The sequence below is a fragment of the Caenorhabditis briggsae genome, assembly GCF_000004555.2.
Source record: "Caenorhabditis briggsae complete genome, chrV, whole genome shotgun sequence".
Lineage (NCBI taxonomy): Eukaryota > Metazoa > Nematoda > Chromadorea > Rhabditida > Rhabditidae > Caenorhabditis > Caenorhabditis briggsae.
Genome location: NC_013488.2, coordinates 4,032,071 through 4,049,916, shown reverse-complemented (window position 1 = coordinate 4,049,916; position 17,846 = coordinate 4,032,071). Strand labels below are relative to the sequence as shown.

Sequence of the window (17,846 nt, the reverse complement as noted above, 5' to 3'; positions counted from 1 at the left end):
GTTCCTCGAATCGCTTGCCAACCAGGATACTGTTGATGATACTTCCTACGGTGAGATCAAAGAATTCTGCTGCTTGGGTAGTGGTGACTCCGTTTACAGCGGCTTTGTCAATGTCAGCACATCTGTAAGTGTGGCATGTAATATTTTGAGACTCGTGTCAGTTAAGGAAATGTAGGAATATTTTGTTTGCCAAAGGTTAAACGCCAGAGGGGCCGCTCACCTGGCATTCAACTCCTCCATTATTCTCGTCTCCATCAAATCCTTTCCCACTCCCATATTCCTAAACGTGAACAGCGCAAACCGTCTCATCTCCTGCCAATGATCCCCATTTGCGGTCAGAATTCCAATGTCTTCTGGAAATTCAAAATTTAAAAATTATTTTTTTTCTGACCTCTTACTTCTCATCTCTCGGAAAATCGGCGAATGAAATTTGTCGGCATACTTGTTGGCATTTTTTACGAAAACCTCGTGTGATGTTTCGTAATCGGCAATGCTCACATGAGGGATTGGACCAACCCACAAGGTAAAAATGTTTCCGTACCTCTGAAATTAGCAGAATTGAGGCATAATTTGAAAAATGCAAAACCTTTCTGAAAAAATCCAAAGTCGAAACGACTCCTCCGGTTGTGTATAGATAGTAAACAATTTGCGGTAAATTTCCAATTAGTGGAAGAGAAACTGGTCCTGGTGGTAGTCGGGATACTTTCTGGTACTGCCTTACGACTAACCAAGTTAGAAAAGTGAAAACAATTAGAACAAAAAACATGTTCAGTTCTTTATGTTTGAATTTTTCGGTCGCATGTTTATATACAAGACGGATGGTGTTGTCTACTGATAAGAAAAGGAAAAAAAAACGTTGTTATCAGTTGTTTTAACTCAAAAAGCTATAACTGCTACAGTCAGCAGAAAATATAATCGAATGATTGAAGGATTGTATGAGAGCGAGGAAAGTTTGGTCTTTGAAAATGCCAAAGATTTATGATAATTTGTTTGATAACATTTCGAGTGTATTCGGAGAATTTTTCTAAATAGTTGTTCTGTTATAGATAGGGAAAATGAGACATTTTTGAGATTTTGAAGGGACTACCCGTTTTATATCTGTCGAGAAGCACTGAATGTAGCTCAGCTAGCTTGGGAATTTGATTAAGCCTGTGCAGCAACAACTTCAGGACCTGTTGATAACGTTGATGGCTCACGCTTTCTTCTTTGCACCTCTTTCCAGACTTTTTGAATTGTTCGGCATATGCGAATTGCTGTTCTCTTGTATTCCGAAACCGCATACATTACACAAATTGAGTCCATGGCTGGATACAGAGTAAAACTACAGAGTAACACACCAGATGGAATACTGACATTCAGATTAAAGAATGGAAGGATAATAATTAAAGTGATGGGGATGAATAGGATGACAGTTGGGGTGGTGATCTGAAAAATGAGCTTTTGTGCCTAGCTAAAGGTCTATCGCTTACTTGAAGAACCAAAGTTTTGAAAAACTGCCGATGATGTCTTCTCAGCATCCCTGAGAAGTTCTTGATCTTATCCTCCATCTGCATATGCATCGACCATCCACAGTAGATCATAACAGCGTATTGAGTGTTTACTACTGTTAAAAGGTTCAAGATTCCCATTATATTCCACCAGCGGACAGATCCGTCCACGGGGTCGTAGGCAACCATGGCAGTTGCCGGAAACTCTTGGATGTTTCTGTGATAGCGAATAAGTACTTCTTCGAGGAAGTACTCGGTGGATACTTCATCCAGTGTGAAAAAGAAATACGTGCTCAGCGAGTATTGAAAGCCAAAAAATGCGCAATACAAAACCCAGATTAAGGCAAATCGTCCTTTGAAGAATTGCAATTTTTCGACACTGAAAGAAAATGTTAAAGTTCGATGAAAAATCCAATATAATTACTCAAAAACCGCCCAATATCGATAAATGAACTGTACTGATAATAGGGACATCGTAGCAGAATGTAAAAATGTGTATCCTGCAATAGGAATGGTTTTTGTGTATTTGCCGCTTAATCCGAAAGACTCTGAGAAACTGAAGAATAGAAATGCAGCGTTGTAGTTATGCACATTCTGAAATTCGTATTTCTCTCGATTTTTAATATCCATCTATCATACAGGGTATACAATTATTTCCATGGTGGCAAAAACCATTCCAAACACTGTGAATGCACTTATCATATATTTGTAGGTTCCAAAAATTTTTTGAGCACCCAAAAAGTTTAGAAACAATAGAATGAGACCAAATATTAGTGACGAGAAGAAACCAATTTTTGGGACGAACTGCGTCACAGAGACCCAGAAAAGGTAATCTCTAGGAGAAGTTGTAGCGTTGTTTAGAGACATGGTACAGTATGAATTACTGGAATTACTGAGATCTGTTATTGTACCGACCAACGAAGAAACAAAGAGAAGTAATTTCCACTATACGACTTTTTCTAATTTCCTGAACATGTGAAGAATTTGTAACTGTCAGAACTGTAGACGTACCGGAAATAATCAAACTATGTAATACAGTACTCCGCAAAAGTTTAATTCCACACTCAGTTTGTACTGAAACACCTATTTAGGTCATGAAAAGATGTGAAAAATAAACGTCTCCCTTCAAAATCTACGTACAAAAAACTTGGAGCCATCAACGTGATCCGGAAACGAGAAACCGGAAAAATTCCGAAATTCACGTTTTGGCCGATCCACAAAAGTTTAATTCCACTCTGAAAAAGGGAGATTTTGGAGGTTTTGAAGTTCTGCGACCACCTTTTGAACGCCTGAATTTGAAGAATTTCAAAGGTGGGGAGACAGGAGATTTTTCGTAGTTTTTTTGTAGCTAGGGTATATTCTACCGTCACGGTGTACAACGCTTAATGTCACTCTGCGTACAGCTGTCGTCCTCGCCTTTATGTATGCAATCGGGCGTGCGCTTTCTCTTTGCCCGCGTGGCTCAGTCGGTAGCGGCGCCGCACCCTCAATCATCGCCCTCACAAGTTCAACTCCTCGAGGGGCATCTTTGAACGGAATTTCGAGAACATTATTTTTTTCATGTCCCCCCACCTTTAAGATTCTGACCCCCATAAATAAATAAATAAAAGGCTGTAGAGCAGAAAAATTGCTTAGTTGACAAGGAAACGTTTTTTAAGAGGACATTGGAGAATTTGCTGCAAATTTATAAAAATGATCTTTCAAACACGTTGAGAACGATTTCAGCAATATCAGATCCTCGTGTTACAGACACATAAATTGAAAAAAAATTGTGATCTTTGCAGGGAAAGATGTGCGCGGAGCCCCAAACTAGGAAAAGTCACAAAAAAAGCACAACAAAGAGATAGACAAAGTCTCTTCCATAAAAGCCGATTTTTTTCTGGCTTTGGAAATTTTGTGGTTCTTTTTTTAAAGTTTTCTTCCTGAGAGATATAACCGAAATATGGATAGTCCCTGCTCGATCGAAAAAGATGGGAATGTTACAATTTGTATGATAGAATCAATTGAAAAACTAGATGCGCAAAGCGCTCCATCTTTCGTCTTCGAGTTTAGAGAGGTTTGACTATAATCATTTTTAAGTCTTCGGATTTCAATTTTCAGTGGATAATTCTCATTATGTTCATTACTGGAGTCATCACTTCTTCATGCTGGATTCTTATTCATCCCGGAACCACTAATATTGAATCTCGAACTTTGAAACGATCTATTTTTTGTTGTCATCAATCCTATAACTTTATTTCATTTTCCTGTATGAAAATTAATGTGAAAAATAAGGAAATTGCTGTCAAACCAAGTTTAAAGGTGGAGATATGTAGACATAGGTTTTTTTTGTTGATATTTCGTTAATACATTATTTCTCAAATATAGTTCAAGGATTTCTTATAAGTAGTTTCCTCGGACTCGTGGGAAGATATATACCGCAAAAAATTCAAAAAAACTTCATAAAATTTCTTGTCTCCCCTCCTTCGAGCTAACGATCATACACCCTACGCCGCGACCAAAAGAAGGAGGAGAGTTCTTGCCCAAAAACATTTTTCTCCGTTATCACGCTCTTTCCAGTTTTGATTGTGTGTATCCTAATGTTCCTTTATCATCTTTTCACTTATTACTCATCCCTCCCTTGACATAAAAGTCATGAAAAAGTTTCAAACGCAAATAGTGACGTGATTGCGAAACATTTCACCACAAGGGTATATAAACAGTAGGAAGAGTGAAGAGAAAGCGCCCGCTGGTCAGAGATGTTCGAGGAAATTTATTTCTGGTGAGTCTTGTTAAAAAACGCTCCATTGCTAATTGATCCGTTTCAGGAGCAAGAATGGCCGGCCGGACGCTGAAAAGAATCATGACCTGAATTCTGCTTGCCACGTGAAATTACGTTGTTTGAAGACCGAGAAAACCATCGTTAAGACGTATCATATGGATTTTGGAGAGGGGCAAGCTGGAATTAAAGCTCATGACTTGATGGATCGAACTGTTTTTCGTCAGGATATCGCTCCATATGTATCCTACTCGGTGAACAAAAAGAAGAGATGGGAAATGGTGGAAAATGATAAAATTGAAATTCTTGGAGAGGTTCAAAAACTATATGATGATATGGAGGTATTGATTCTTGATCGAGTTCAATTTAGATGTCCAACATTTATTTGTAAGATTTTAAATTTTTAAAATTTTCAGTCATTTTAATTTTTTCAGCTGGCCGCTATTACTTTCATGATTTGTACTTTAACTGGTTTCCAATTCGAAACATCCATAGACTCCACGAGGATAAGACTTATCAGTGCACATCTGTCAATTCAGTGTTTGGTGAAAAAATCGAACATTTCTCCCCTGAAAGTCGATCATCTTGTAAATCTCCAATTTGCCTGGAAACCTCAAAAGTTGCTGGAAAAACAAAAGTTGCATATCACATTATCACTCCTCCAAAGAACTACGAAGCACTCGTTCAAAAATCATTTCATCCTGGAAGAGTGAGAATGAAGTGGTGGTGGTCGCCTGAAGATAATTTGAAAACCAATTATAAGTCTTGGATCGATGAGGATTATTTCGAATGGATCACTTATGATGCGTTGATGGATAGGGAGTGGGATGATGTTCATGAGTGGGATGAGGAAGGTTATGTGGAAAATGAGGAGGAGCCAGAGAAAAAGTGGTGAGTTGGAAGATATTTGAAAAATTAAACAATTCTGAACATTTCAGTTACAACCTCGAAGATCATTTTGTGGATAAATGGACGATGGTGAAGAGGACAGCGAAGTGAGAGAAAGTTGTTAAATTATCACGTGTTTTGTTATAAGTTATTAACCGGTATTTTAATTAAGTATGAAGATCTCAATAAATGTTTTGAAGATTTTCTTTTTCTTGCATTTCTTGTGATTCAATTTTTTTCAAATTTTGTGAGAGATATCAGGAAGTGCTAAACCAACTAAATTAACAAAATGTAACATTGGTGAGACGAACCATGAAAATTCTATGTTGTCTGCTAAACAAGTGGATGAGCAAGGACAGGGCAAGGATGGGGCAAATACAAGAAAAGCCGGTCACTAAAATATCCTAAAACGTATTTTTTGATTGACTTTCTGTCACTTTGATCATTTTACAAGTCTGGAGCTGGGCTGAATTTCCCAGTTTTTCAGCTATTCACCAATATCTGAAACATACCATTATTTGACGCGTTGTCGTATGTACGAAAACACTAAAAACAAACAGATTTCAGAGACGGCGAATAGCTGCAAAACTAGAAAGTTTCCAAAAGTTCTTTGGATGCAAAGTTTTCAATCTAGGCCTGTTTTACAACCTCCAAAATATTTAAAGCGATTGGACACTTGACAACCGAGCTCGAGACTCCTGAAAATGGTCCAGACAGCCAAAAACCATCCGAAAAATACGTTTTTGTAAATATTATGGGTAGCTAGCATGTTTATAAGGAAGTTAAAGATAGCAAGGAGCTAGTCAGTGGTAGGGTTAGCACGACGGAAAGCCGGAATGTTCTAGAATTTTTATTTAAATTTCAGCTTGAAAGTTGCCCTCGGTAAAGCGTGTAGCTCAAACGGCATATCCAATATTTTGACAGCAAGCTCAATTTTTTCAAAGGAGGCAAAACATCGAAAACCTTTTTCTAGATATTTTTTCTAGGGAACCTCCATGAGGAGTTGAACTCCTGAGAAACAGATCAAGGGTACATCGCCGCTACCGGCTGAGCTAAACGGGCGCAAAGACGGCTGCCGACCGATGCTCGGAGCGATTTTGTCCCCCAAACTTTTCGCTGTCTCACTTCCCTCAAGACCCTATTTTTTCTAAAAATACAACAGTTTTCCATTCACGAACACATGACATCACTTTTTGCTCTCCTGCGAATCTTGTAGCTGACCATTTTTATCATTTAACCTTTTCCTGAATTAGTCATTCACCCCATTTCCAGATAGCGTCATGGAGACAGGGAGGAGCTTTTGGAACTTGAACAAACAAAATTATTGCGAAATATTTCACCAGTGGGGTATATAAGCAGCAGCAGAAGGTAAAAAGTGTCACCGGCGGTCAGCAAAGATGTTCGAGGATATTTATTTTTGGTGAGTTTCTTTTTTTTTATATTCAAGAAAATCAGAATTCCAGGATTTCAGAAACTCTGAAAATCCAAAAAATGCAAAATTAAAAAAAATCTCACTGCTTCTAAATATACATTTTTTCCTAACTTTCAGGACAAAAAATGGCCGCCCGGACACTGAAAAAAACCATGACCGTAACGCCTCATGCCACTACCTTCTTCGTAAAATGAAGACTGGTGGTGTTATCATGAAGACTTATCATGTTGATCCCAAGGATCCTATCTGGGATCAGGGGTTCCATGAAAAAATGGATGGAACGTTCTTCCAGAAGGATTTGGCTCCATTTGTAAAATATTCCCTCAATAAAAAGAGACGTTGGGAGACCAAAGGAGATTTGAATAGTCTTAAAAATCTTCAAAGTTCGTATCGTGATATGAATGTTGTTGTTAGCGATCGTGTTTGGCTTGACATGGATCCTTATTGGTGTGAGTATACTGAAATGTTTTTTCTGTTAGATAAAATACTCATATTTTAGGTTTCATTTCTCGAGAAAACTACTTTCACGAGTTCTTCCTACGGTTCCCAATTCGTCATACTTATCAACTTGATACTGATAACAATTACCGGTGCCTTTCCTCGAATTCTGTATACGGGCAACCCCTCAAAAGCCTTCTTCCCCAAAATCGTTTTCCAAAAAAATCCGATCTCCAAACCAACAACACTTTTGATACTCCCAAAATCGCTTATCACATTATTACGCCTCCGAAAAATTATGAAAAACTTCGAAATGAAGATTTCCGGCCTGGCAGATGTCATCATGGATGCTGCAACACTTTAAGCTATTTAAGAAGAAACGAGAAAATGAAAGAGGATCTTTTGACTATTCGCTACGATGATTTCGAAGATTTCGATGATACGGATTCTTCTGAAGGAAATAGTGAAGATCCTTCCAATTCAGATTCTCCAAAAGAATAGTAAGTTGATTAAATGAGGTTTTTAGCTAAATTTTTTTCCAGCTACAATCTTGTGGATCATTTTGTCGATAAAAGGAACCGGAAGGATGCTGGATCTTTGAATTCATCTTCTTGGAGTGTCATTTCTCTTGATTGATCTCAAAACTGTATATTTTCAATAAAACATTTTTAATAGTGTATCTATTTCATTGAAGACGATAAAAGAGCAATTTTCCCAAAATTTGTCGCGGGAATACCAGCTTAACAACGCAGTCATACAAAAACTGTGTACGATAGATAATTCGATTCTTGCAGTCGCGCAATATTGCACAACGACTCATTATTATGTTGACCCCCGGTTTTCTCGTTGTGTCTAATTCTCCAACAAACACACGGACACTCGGAAAATGACCGAGACAACACAAATCACACAACACATTTTGCCTTGTTATATAAGGGGGAATTGGGGTTCCCTTAAAAACCTGTTAGTATTTTTTGTTAGAATTCGTCTCTCCGAATTTTAATTTTCAGTTTATGAACTTTAAGAATCAATTTCTTTGAATGTTTTTTGCAAAAAAGTTTTTGACCGATTCAAACTTTCATAAATAATTTTCTTTTGTTCTACTGAATTTTACAACTCTAAATTTCTAATTAAATTTAAAATTTTTTTCTGCCAAGGATTATCATTTTTCAGTTCTCTCTTCAAAAAAATGACTACGATTCTTGAAGACGGAAATGGCTTATTTAGTACTCATGTGGCTTTAGACGATGTAAACTTCGCTATTAAAAATGAGATGAGAACGGAAAGTGAACTTTCAAAAGACAGTCTGCTTGAGATTATTGGAGATGGAAACGTAAGTTTTCTTTTTTGACTCAAATTCTTTGAACCAAGTTATCTCGGTTCCTGTGTAAGATATCAAGTATGTGTTAACTACCAAAATATTTTTGATGTTATGATAAACATTTTGTCAGTTGACCACTTTTTGATAACCTTTTCAGGTAAAAAGATAGATGGTATGAAATGAACGGTTTGAGGGACTCCTATGTATTAAAATTTTACGTCAGTCAAAATTATTTCCAGGGCTTCTCCTCTTGTGTGATCCTAGTCACTTGCGACTGGTCAATCCCTTCTATTGATCTACCAAAGAAATTGGTATTAAAAATTGTGTCATTTACCCATATTAAACGACTCATTGACAATGCTAAAAGTAAAGGATTTTGCAAAGTGAAGTCAAAAGACGAGGAGAAAATGGCGGAACACTTTTTAATTTCTATTTTGGCAATGCATAACCAGGAGATCAACTTTTACGAAATCCTAAGCTCGGCGAATGCTGAGAATATTCTAACTCCAAAGGTGTATTTTTCTCAAAAGTTTGACGAAACCAACCGCTGCAAGGGATTCATTGGAATGGAGTTTTTGGAAGGCATCGGAATCAGGCATTCCTATGAGAACTGTACAGTTCAAGAGTTTCAACCAATTCTCAAATTGATTGCTTCAATCCAAGCCTTATCATTTTCGGTTCCAAATGAGGATTTCAAGAGGATAGAGGACGAATCGGTGTATGCGAAAAGTGTGGAAGCAATGATGTCTGGAGAGGGAATGAAGGGATGTTTTGAGCACACAAGGCTTCGAGATACAGAACAGTTTACGGATATTGTGGAACGAATTCAAGGATATGGAACCAAGATTTTGGATTTTAAAAAGGCGTTCAATTTGAATAAAGTTCTTGGTAAGTCGATCTGATCCTTCCGTGAAGAAGTACAGACTGCGACCACGTAGCACAGCTCAGAATACAATTAAATTTGTTTTGAAAAATTTGGATTTTTTCAAGGTATTACCAAAAACGTCTTCGTTCTCGGGGACCTCTGGAAGCTAACATTTTATGGACCAAAGAATCAAATGGACAATTTACGGCTCTGAAAGTTATAGATTATCAGGTATCATCTTTTTTCATTCTAGAATTTTTCCAAAGGTTTCAGACGGCTCATACTGGAAACCCTGCAGAAGATTTGGTCCGTTTCTTGACTTCCACACTGTCCGGATCTGATCGGCAAGCTCATTGGGAGCAGATATTGGAAACGTTCTATGAATACTTTTTGGAGGCTCTAGGTGAAAATAAAGCACCGTATTCTTCAGAAGAGGTTTGAATGCTTCTTGAAAAATTGCTGAATAAATAATCATTTCAGCTCAAAAAATCGTACAAACTCTTCTTTCCAATGGGTGGATTGGCACTGCTTCCATTGTTTGGGGCTGCTGTAGATATGAAATTAGAGTCTATGGATAAAGATGAAACTGAAAAATATAAGAATATTGTAATTGAGAAATTGAAATGCTTGTTGGAAGATGTCGAGAAGTTTTATTTGGAATCGAGTGTATGAAAGTTTTAAATGAATTGTTTTACTTGATTGGATTATTTTACAGTAAACAACTTTATAATTTGAACCAATTTATCTCGGACCATGTAAAAGATATAAAAAAGTTGTCAACTGAAAAAATGCTTATCATAATATGACAACCGTTTTATCAGTTGACCACTTTTTGATATATTGTTTAAGGACCAAGGATAATCAGCTCGACAATGATGACCTTCCGTTATAGGTTACTAGCTTCCAACAAACCTTTCCATTTCAGGTGAATGTTTCTTTTTTCGAATTAGTCATTGATATATTTTGAAAAACGTCATGCTTCATAACTTCTCAAAACTTGGAGGAGGGGTTTGTGAATTAAAATACGAAAAACTGAACACAAAAAGTATTGCGAAATATTTCACCAGTGGGGTATATAAGATGCAGGGAAAAAGTGAGCAGCAGTGTCACCGGCGGTCAGCAATAATGTTCGAGGACATTTATTTTTGGTGAGTTTTTTCTTGTTTTTTAAGGTTTTTCATTTGAATACCGTAATACCTGTAATAGAAAAGCCCCCTCACTTCCAATTTTGAGCTAATATTTCTCGTTTCCTGTCAAGGATATGGAAAAGTTATCAACGGATAATTTGTTTATCACAATGTCACAATAATTTCATAGGTTGATATTTTTTGGTACCTGACCAAAGGAGCCAAGCAAAAATAAGATCAAGCTTGATAGCGTGGGGGGAAGGCTTCCACAGTGCGTCCATTAAGTTTAGCACCCCCCCCCCCCCTATATTTTGACCATGTGGCTAAAACTAGAAAAGTTATCAAAAAGCTGTGAATGCAGTTCGACTTCAAATGTGAAAAAAACCCCAAGAACCTAATTTTGGGTATCCCACCATTTTTGCGTACCACCAGAAAGACACTTTTTCAACCGTCCAATAAGTTTAGGACCCCCTTTGAAATTTTAGAAAACTTGAAAATTTTTTGTCGAATTTTTGCTTTTAAACTCAACATAACTTTCAATTTCGAGCTTTTAAAGTACATTCTCATAAGTATTTAAAAAAATCATAATCTATAGACTTTCGAAATCATAGATTATCCTCATTTTTGGGTATTTTCGGAAAATTGACCCAAGTTATCAGAATTTTTCGATTATTTTGAGGGAAACGGGCATGAGACATACAGAATGGGATGTTGGCAAGTAAATTCAGATACTGGGAGGTCAGTCAGGGTCTTGGTTGGGAACAGACACTAAGATGGGATATAACTGTGGAAAAACGTTTCTAGATAATCCAGTGTTAAAGTCTGAAACACGTAAAATCGCTTTCATGATTTTTAGGACGAAAAATGGCCGCCCGGACACTGAAAAAGACCATGACCGTAACGCTTCCTGCCATTACATTCTTCATAAAGTGAAGACTGGTGGTGTTATCATGAAGACTTATCATGTTGATCCCAAGGATCCTATCTGGGATCAGGGGTTCCATGAAAAAATGGATGACACATTCTTCCAAAAGGATTTAGTTCCATTTGTGAAATATTCTATCAATAAAAAGAAACGTTGGGAAACCAAAGGAGATTTGAATAGTCTTAAAAATCTTCAAAAATCACATCGCTTCATGGATATCGTGATAAATGACCGCGTTTGGCTGGACAGCGATCCTCGTTGGTGTGAGTTTATTCAAATGTTGTTCTTCAAAATAAATCTGAAATTTCAGGCTTCATTTCTCATATCAACTATTATCACAATTATTTCCTCCAATTCCCAATTCGTCATACTTATCAACTTGATACTGATAACAATTACCGGTGCCTCTCTTCTGATTCTGTATACGGGCAACCTCTCAAAAGTCTCCTTCCCGAAAATCGATCTCCAAAAAAATCCGATACACTTCAATCAGCTACTTTCGATATGCCAAAAGTTGCTTATCACATTTTGACTCCTCCAGAAAATTATGAAAAATTGAGAAACGAAGATTTCTGTCCTGGAAGCAGTGATCGTTTTCTGAAACATCGTTCCATCAAACATTGGAGAAGATGCAAGAAAATGACCGAGGCTCTTTTAGCAATCCGTTATGAGGACTTTGATTATTTGAATGATCCAATTTATTTCATCGATAATGAATGGGACATTGATTTTGGAACTCCTAGTAAATTGTGAGTTGAGATTAGAAGATGACCTCAATTTTGAAATCATAATTTTTTCAGCTACAATCTGGAAGATCATTTTGTGGATGACTTTGTTTTTGTGAAAAGAAGACGCCAGAAAAATGATAATTTATTTTTTTTGTAAAAAATAAATGTATTTGAATCTAATTTATTTTTTGTTTAGCAGTCGTCATTGAACTCAAATATAGAATTACCTACCGTAAAACCTATAATAGAAGGGTCCCTAACTTTGAGCAATATTCTCTTGTTTTCGTTGAACGATATGAAATGTTGTGCACTGATAAATTGTTTACCATGATAACAAAAGTATTTTGTCAGTTGCCATATTTTTGATATCATGCATAGGAGCCAAGAAAAATTAACTCAAACTTGCAAATAAAATAATCATAATTTCTTTAAGAAAGCACTAACAGTCAACTTTGATCAAATTTATCTAGGTTCCTGCAAAAGGAATAAAAAATTGTTCAACTGAAAAAATAATTGTGATATCAATATAAACATTTTATTAGTTGACCACTTTTTGATACCTTTTCCATATATCGAGAAAATTGGCTACTTTGACAACCCTGTTTTTTAGATTTTGAGAAAAACATGATTACATTTTATCCCAGCGTTACTCATACCTGTTTTTCCATTCTCTGAAAATTGTTATCAAGCAAAACACATATTGTGAGCATTCGTGTTATGAAATATTTCCCAGGTAAAAAAAAACTAGGCTCTCCAGTTGTTTTTGCTGGGGAAGCATACAGATTTTTAAAGATTTTTTTATAATTTGAAATATTCAGTTTTCAACTAAAATTGTTGTATTACTCTAGGATCAAGGGCGGCGAGTTCCTAGTCAAAATTCCTACTGTCACTATTTCCTGAAATTCTTGAAAACTGAGGCAACAGAGGACTGTTGGACGAATCAGGATCGAGGATTGCCGTGAAATTGAGAGTTATTCGAAAAAATACAACTCGGAAGCGACACTATGTGAGAATGACCATTTGAAACGAAAGGATTCTTCATGATAAAAAAGATATTTCAAAGTTTCTCACAGATCCTCAATCTGTACTTTTTATCCGAACATTTTGAGTAACCGCAAAACATGAAGTACATATAAAAATAAATAAAAGTGTTCAAAAATTCAAAAAAGTTCAAGAAATTGCAGTGTTTCATATCCGATGCAGATCGTTTCCATCGATAAAACACGTCATGCAAGTCGGGGAGAACATTGAACTTCGAGGAGATGTAATCTCGTGAATAGGACAACTACGGTAGCCGTCGTCGGCGAATTTTTTGAACTGATGTTTTTGCCGACCGTTGTGACTAGAACTATGGTTTCATTCACAGTCCGTTTTTGTTCCTGGAAGTAAACCTGAAAGTAAAATTAGCAATGGAAGTAAAATAATAAAAAAAACTGCATTCAAAAAGTATTTTTAAAAGGTTGGGATTTCGCCTACATGAGCTCCTTGGACAGTTTTAGAAGTGCCGCGATGCTATTGGCGGAGCTACGGTGTCGAAGCCACCTCTCGGATCTTCCAACGATGTGTATATGTAAGAAATTCGAAAAATACACGAAGAATTTGAATCCCGGATTAGGGTTTATAAGGTTTAGCAAGGGTGCGCATTTTGACAAGCCGCTTCAAATTTGAATAAAAATCGTTTTCACAGTCCCGGTCATGGATTTTTTCAAAAGTCTTAGTTGAAAGCAACCAATTTTGGGTGCTCGAAAAAGTATTACATTTCATTTTGGTCCGGTTTCACATTGTTGTGTTTTATCAAAGAAAAAATATGGCTTCAATTTGTAGTCGACATTTTTAATGTATGACGAATTCGTTAAAATGAGATATACCACTTGAAAACAACATATTCAGTCTTTTTTGGTTACATTCACTTTTTTACGAATGATCTTCTTTGCTGGATTCAGATAAACACTGCTCGGTGTGTCCTTTTTTTCGGATAAGGTCAACAAAATACAGCAAATGAAAGACAACAAAAAACAGAAATTGGAAATGCTCATTTATTTGAAAAGAAACACAATCAATTCGAAGAAATTCTGTTACTTTTTCTTCATGTCGAATGTCTCGAACATCTCGTCGACGGTGTAGCAATGTCCTTTGTAGCAGGCTGACTCGTAGTCGCATTCCTTGCTCGAAGTGCACCGTTTTCGGGCATCTACGATTGGAGCAACAATAGCAAGAAGAACGAGAATGAAAAGGCCAAGAATATTCATAGCTGGTGGAGAGAAGATGGAAAGTAGAAGTTTCCGATGACTTGCAGAAAGTTTGAGAAAGGCTATATACTGAAGAAAAGGGGGAGAGAAGGCTGAAAACCCCATTTACATAAAAATGTTGGGATTTTTTTCAGATTTTGTTTTTAAAAATATCATTCTTCATGGGTTTCTGTTCAATATCTTTTGGGAAGATCGAAAACCAAAGTTAGCCTGTATATCCGTGAAACCTTTACGTTAAGGTCCTCTTCCCAATACTTGTCAACAGGGACCTGGGGCGTGCCTTCGCTGGACCTGCCATAGTTTCTTTTAGCATCAATATTTTGAGACCAACTAATTTGAATATGATATAACTTGATTAGAACTACAAAATGATATTGAGTGGAAAACTGTATTTTGTCTATGGACATAGTTGACGAAAAAACGGCCCAAAAAACAGGCAGGGCCTTGCTCGACCCGGATCAGCCGCCTTATGGCTCATAACTTTGTTCATAGACAAGATACAATTTTTCGATTAGTATCCTGTTATAGTACTTGTTGAGTTCTATCACTTTCAATTCAATTGGGGTTAAAATATCAATTCTGAAAGAAACTAAGGCAGGGAACCCGAAGGCACGCCGGGGCCAGTTTATAAGTATGCTCTTTTTGTGGTTAAAACTACTTGACAAAAGTTATCTCGTTTCTTGGAGAGATGTCAAAACGTTATCAAATGACAAAATTTTTAATTAGGATACCAAAAACATTTTGTACAAAAACCAATACAAAATTTGGTATGCTGTCTTTTCTACCACACGTTTCCCGGAATATCCCTTTTCAGAAGACCTTGAAATGTCGATCTTAATCCAAATGATTTTCAAGAATCCAAACTAGAAAATTATAAATTCTGGGCGGAGATTCCCTCACAGCAGCGCGTCGAGACAGAATGTGAAACATACTGTAGCATAGAGATCTTATCGGATTTTTCGGGAAGACGAACAATGAACACAAGATGTTTCGCAAAGGATTCTTGCGAATTTTTGAACTAATAGATTTTGAAGATAGGAGCGTCTATATAAATATGCTTGGAGACGTTCAAAAATACGACTAGAATAGTGACTTATAAAAAATTTATTTTCTTTCTTTTGAATCAGTTCAAGATGCACAGACGACAAGGTACTTGTTTTCCTGAATTTATATTTCATAAATTACAAAATTCTAGAAAAACCTTGTCGCGTTTGCACTGCCACCGAACGAACCAGCTACCATTTTGGTGCTCATACCTGTATGGCTTGTGCCTCGTTTTTCCGGCGAACCGTTTCTTTTGGAATCCGATTTTTGTGTAAAGCCAATAATGCTTGTGTGGTTACTCCAGGTATACTGTAGGTATTAAATGTGTTTTTCAATTTTATTTTTCAGATATTAAGTTTATCTGCCGATCCTGCCGGTACAGCAATTGTATCAAAGCTGGGATGAGAAGAGAACGTAAAAGCAATAGAAATGAAAAATTAACTAAAAATAAAATTTCAGAAGTGCAGCAGAAAAAAGACAAGACAAAAATGCCGAAGTACATTTTGGAGTCGCGGCAACATGGAGTTCAAGAAATCGTAAGAGGTATGTCTTGCTGAAAATTTCCCTCTCTTCAAAAAGTTCCTACAATTCAATCTTTGCAGGTTATACGACAGCTCGTACCACTGGTAGTGTTACTTCGAGATCGATAGTCCCACTAACTCAACTAGGTCTAGTTCTCCGGATTCTGTAATTTTTATGGAAGTGTCTAAAGAACATGAGACTTCAAAAGAGGGAACGTCGAAATCTGAGGAGCACAATGAACACGAGTTCAATAAAATGCTCAATGCAAAGCACGATGACGTTCTACAGTACTATGTGAAGCAAGTTGGAAGAGCCATTGCCACCAGAAAGAGATTCGATGTACCAGAGGTTAGTTTTTGGATGGAATTTGGAATTTGATAAGGATGGTTATTTAGAACTTGATAAGTAGGAATTTTTCAAGGTTCAAAAATCAACAGTGTTTTTCTTTGCTTCGTTTGAAATACCGTAACCTGTATTAGTCAACTTTAACCCTTTGTATTATTTGCTTTGATTCCTGTTGCAGTTTTCAAAAATAGGGTTTTCATTTGGACGGATGGAAAAATGGGTCCCGAGGGCTACCCGCGGCTCCAAGCCACCCGGGCGGGAGACAAATTTCCGTAAATGCTCTAGCAGAAGCCCACCCTATATCTGAATTTTTAGCTCAATTATCTCGGTTCATTCAAAAGATATCGAAATTTTTTTAACTGAAAAAATAATGGTGATATCATGATAAACAGTTTATCAATTGGAAACGTTTTCATATCTTTTCGAGGATCCGAGATAATTGAGCTCAATGGTAGGTCGAAGTTAGCGGTTAAGAAACCTGTCTACTTCAGTTTTCATAGTCACCTCGTTACTGTATTCTTCGATTCTATTTGTTTTGGCTCCAAAAAAAATCAACTAAAATAATATTTTTCCAGGACCAATACCAACAATTCCTAATCTCCAAAAGAATAAACGACGAGCTGGCGCAAGAAATCTGCGAAACCTGTCCAGGAACCGATCTTCTGGAACAAGCTGACCTCAATGTGCTTTTCCGATATTGCTCATTCGCTAACCTCTGGATGGATTCTGCATGGACTACTGTAGTAAATCCAAACGACGTGAGTATTTGTAAACCAATCGCATTTTCTCATCACCTAAATGTATCCAAATTGGACGAAGTCTTCTAGATTAGCGGCGGAGATACGGCGGCGGCTACAATGTCACAATTCCTTGAATACGAAAATGGGCACGAAAAGAGACAAAGTGACACCACAGATGCATCGAGGTGAGACTAGAATTATCCAGAATTATCGGTTTGTCGAACTCCAAAATTTCAGACTCATCTCGAATTTCAATCTTCACTTCCAATCCAAAATTGGCAAGGAATTATCACGTCTTCAACTTGACGCCTTCGAGTATGCTGCTCTCAAATCCTTCTGTATCTGGAAATTGGCCTACTTAGATTCTACTCTCACATTGAAAATTGTGGCTCAAGAGCAATATTGCTCGGTGACAAGTGCACTCCGAAGTTATTATATTGTAAGATACAGGAGATTTTTTTTCCAAAAATATCAGGAATTTTTCAGATTGAGAAAGATATGGATGGGAGTGAGACTGCGATCAGACTTGCCGATGTTACAATTATCCTTGGAAGTGTGTCTGTAAGTTGAACTGGACTCGAATTTTTTAATTGTTAAGGATTTTCAGGAGGTCTATCACGACACTGTCAAAATGTATCAATCTCTTGGTATCGAATTTTGAAGCTTTGAATAGATTTATAGAGTCGAAACTTTCTTTTATGTTTCTTGATCTTGCTCTATTACCGGTGATTTTCATTCCTTTAATAAATTGTTAATATAATTCTAATCGTAAATTGAACATCTTCAAGATATTGAAACATACAAAAACACTTTTTTTTCCAAATTAGAGACGAAGCCCCATTCACATACGCTTACTCTAATAAAATAATTTCGTATGCGAGCACTTTGAGCCCAATTATTTCGGTTCGTATCTCTTTCTCTTAAAAGCCTCTCGATGAGATGATTTTGTGGGCCCACCGTTGGAGGTGCCGGTGCGA

At 36.9% G+C, this 17,846-nt stretch overlaps 6 protein-coding genes across 6 annotated transcripts in view; 4 read left to right on the top strand and 2 right to left on the bottom strand.

Moving 5' to 3' along the window:
* CBG01387 overlaps positions 1-766 on the bottom strand; it is a gene marked incomplete at both ends in the record, with an annotated part of 35,945 nt that extends 35,179 nt beyond the window's left edge. Inside the window, 3 exons of the mRNA XM_002636090.1 lie at positions 221-353; positions 399-543; positions 587-766. Coding sequence (XP_002636136.1) covers positions 221-353; positions 399-543; positions 587-766 — 458 coding nt within the window. The remainder of the gene's footprint in view (positions 1-220; positions 354-398; positions 544-586) is intronic.
* A 3,459-nt stretch (positions 767-4,225) lies between these two features.
* Positions 4,226-5,244, top strand: CBG01397 (the record flags this gene model as incomplete). Its single annotated transcript, XM_002636100.1, has 4 exons — positions 4,226-4,248; positions 4,295-4,632; positions 4,680-5,136; positions 5,184-5,244. The coding sequence occupies 4 exons, from the start codon at positions 4,226-4,228 to the stop codon at positions 5,242-5,244; spliced, it is 879 nt and encodes a 292-aa protein (XP_002636146.1).
* Positions 5,245-6,836: 1,592 nt separating this feature from the next.
* On the top strand, positions 6,837-11,994 carry CBG01398 (the record flags this gene model as incomplete). Its single annotated transcript, XM_002636101.1, has 2 exons — positions 6,837-7,014; positions 11,552-11,994. 2 exons carry the CDS (start codon positions 6,837-6,839, stop codon positions 11,992-11,994), a joined length of 621 nt encoding a protein of 206 aa, XP_002636147.1.
* CBG01400 lies at positions 7,890-9,861 on the top strand (the record flags this gene model as incomplete). Its single annotated transcript, XM_002636102.1, has 6 exons — positions 7,890-7,966; positions 8,177-8,336; positions 8,564-9,212; positions 9,314-9,420; positions 9,463-9,624; positions 9,670-9,861. The coding sequence occupies 6 exons, from the start codon at positions 7,890-7,892 to the stop codon at positions 9,859-9,861; spliced, it is 1,347 nt and encodes a 448-aa protein (XP_002636148.1).
* Positions 11,995-13,329: 1,335 nt separating the features above from the next.
* Positions 13,330-14,218, bottom strand: CBG01401 (the record flags this gene model as incomplete). Its single annotated transcript, XM_002636103.1, has 2 exons — positions 13,330-13,360; positions 14,049-14,218. The coding sequence occupies 2 exons, from the start codon at positions 14,216-14,218 to the stop codon at positions 13,330-13,332; spliced, it is 201 nt and encodes a 66-aa protein (XP_002636149.1).
* Positions 14,219-15,351: 1,133 nt separating this feature from the next.
* On the top strand, positions 15,352-17,530 carry CBG01402 (the record flags this gene model as incomplete). The annotated part of the gene is made up of 10 exons (XM_045236876.1): positions 15,352-15,367; positions 15,414-15,566; positions 15,611-15,676; positions 15,722-15,805; positions 15,966-16,132; positions 16,705-16,887; positions 16,957-17,054; positions 17,107-17,308; positions 17,356-17,430; positions 17,477-17,530. 10 exons carry the CDS (start codon positions 15,352-15,354, stop codon positions 17,528-17,530), a joined length of 1,098 nt encoding a protein of 365 aa, XP_045091828.1.
* Between the last annotated feature and the right edge of the window lie 316 nt (positions 17,531-17,846).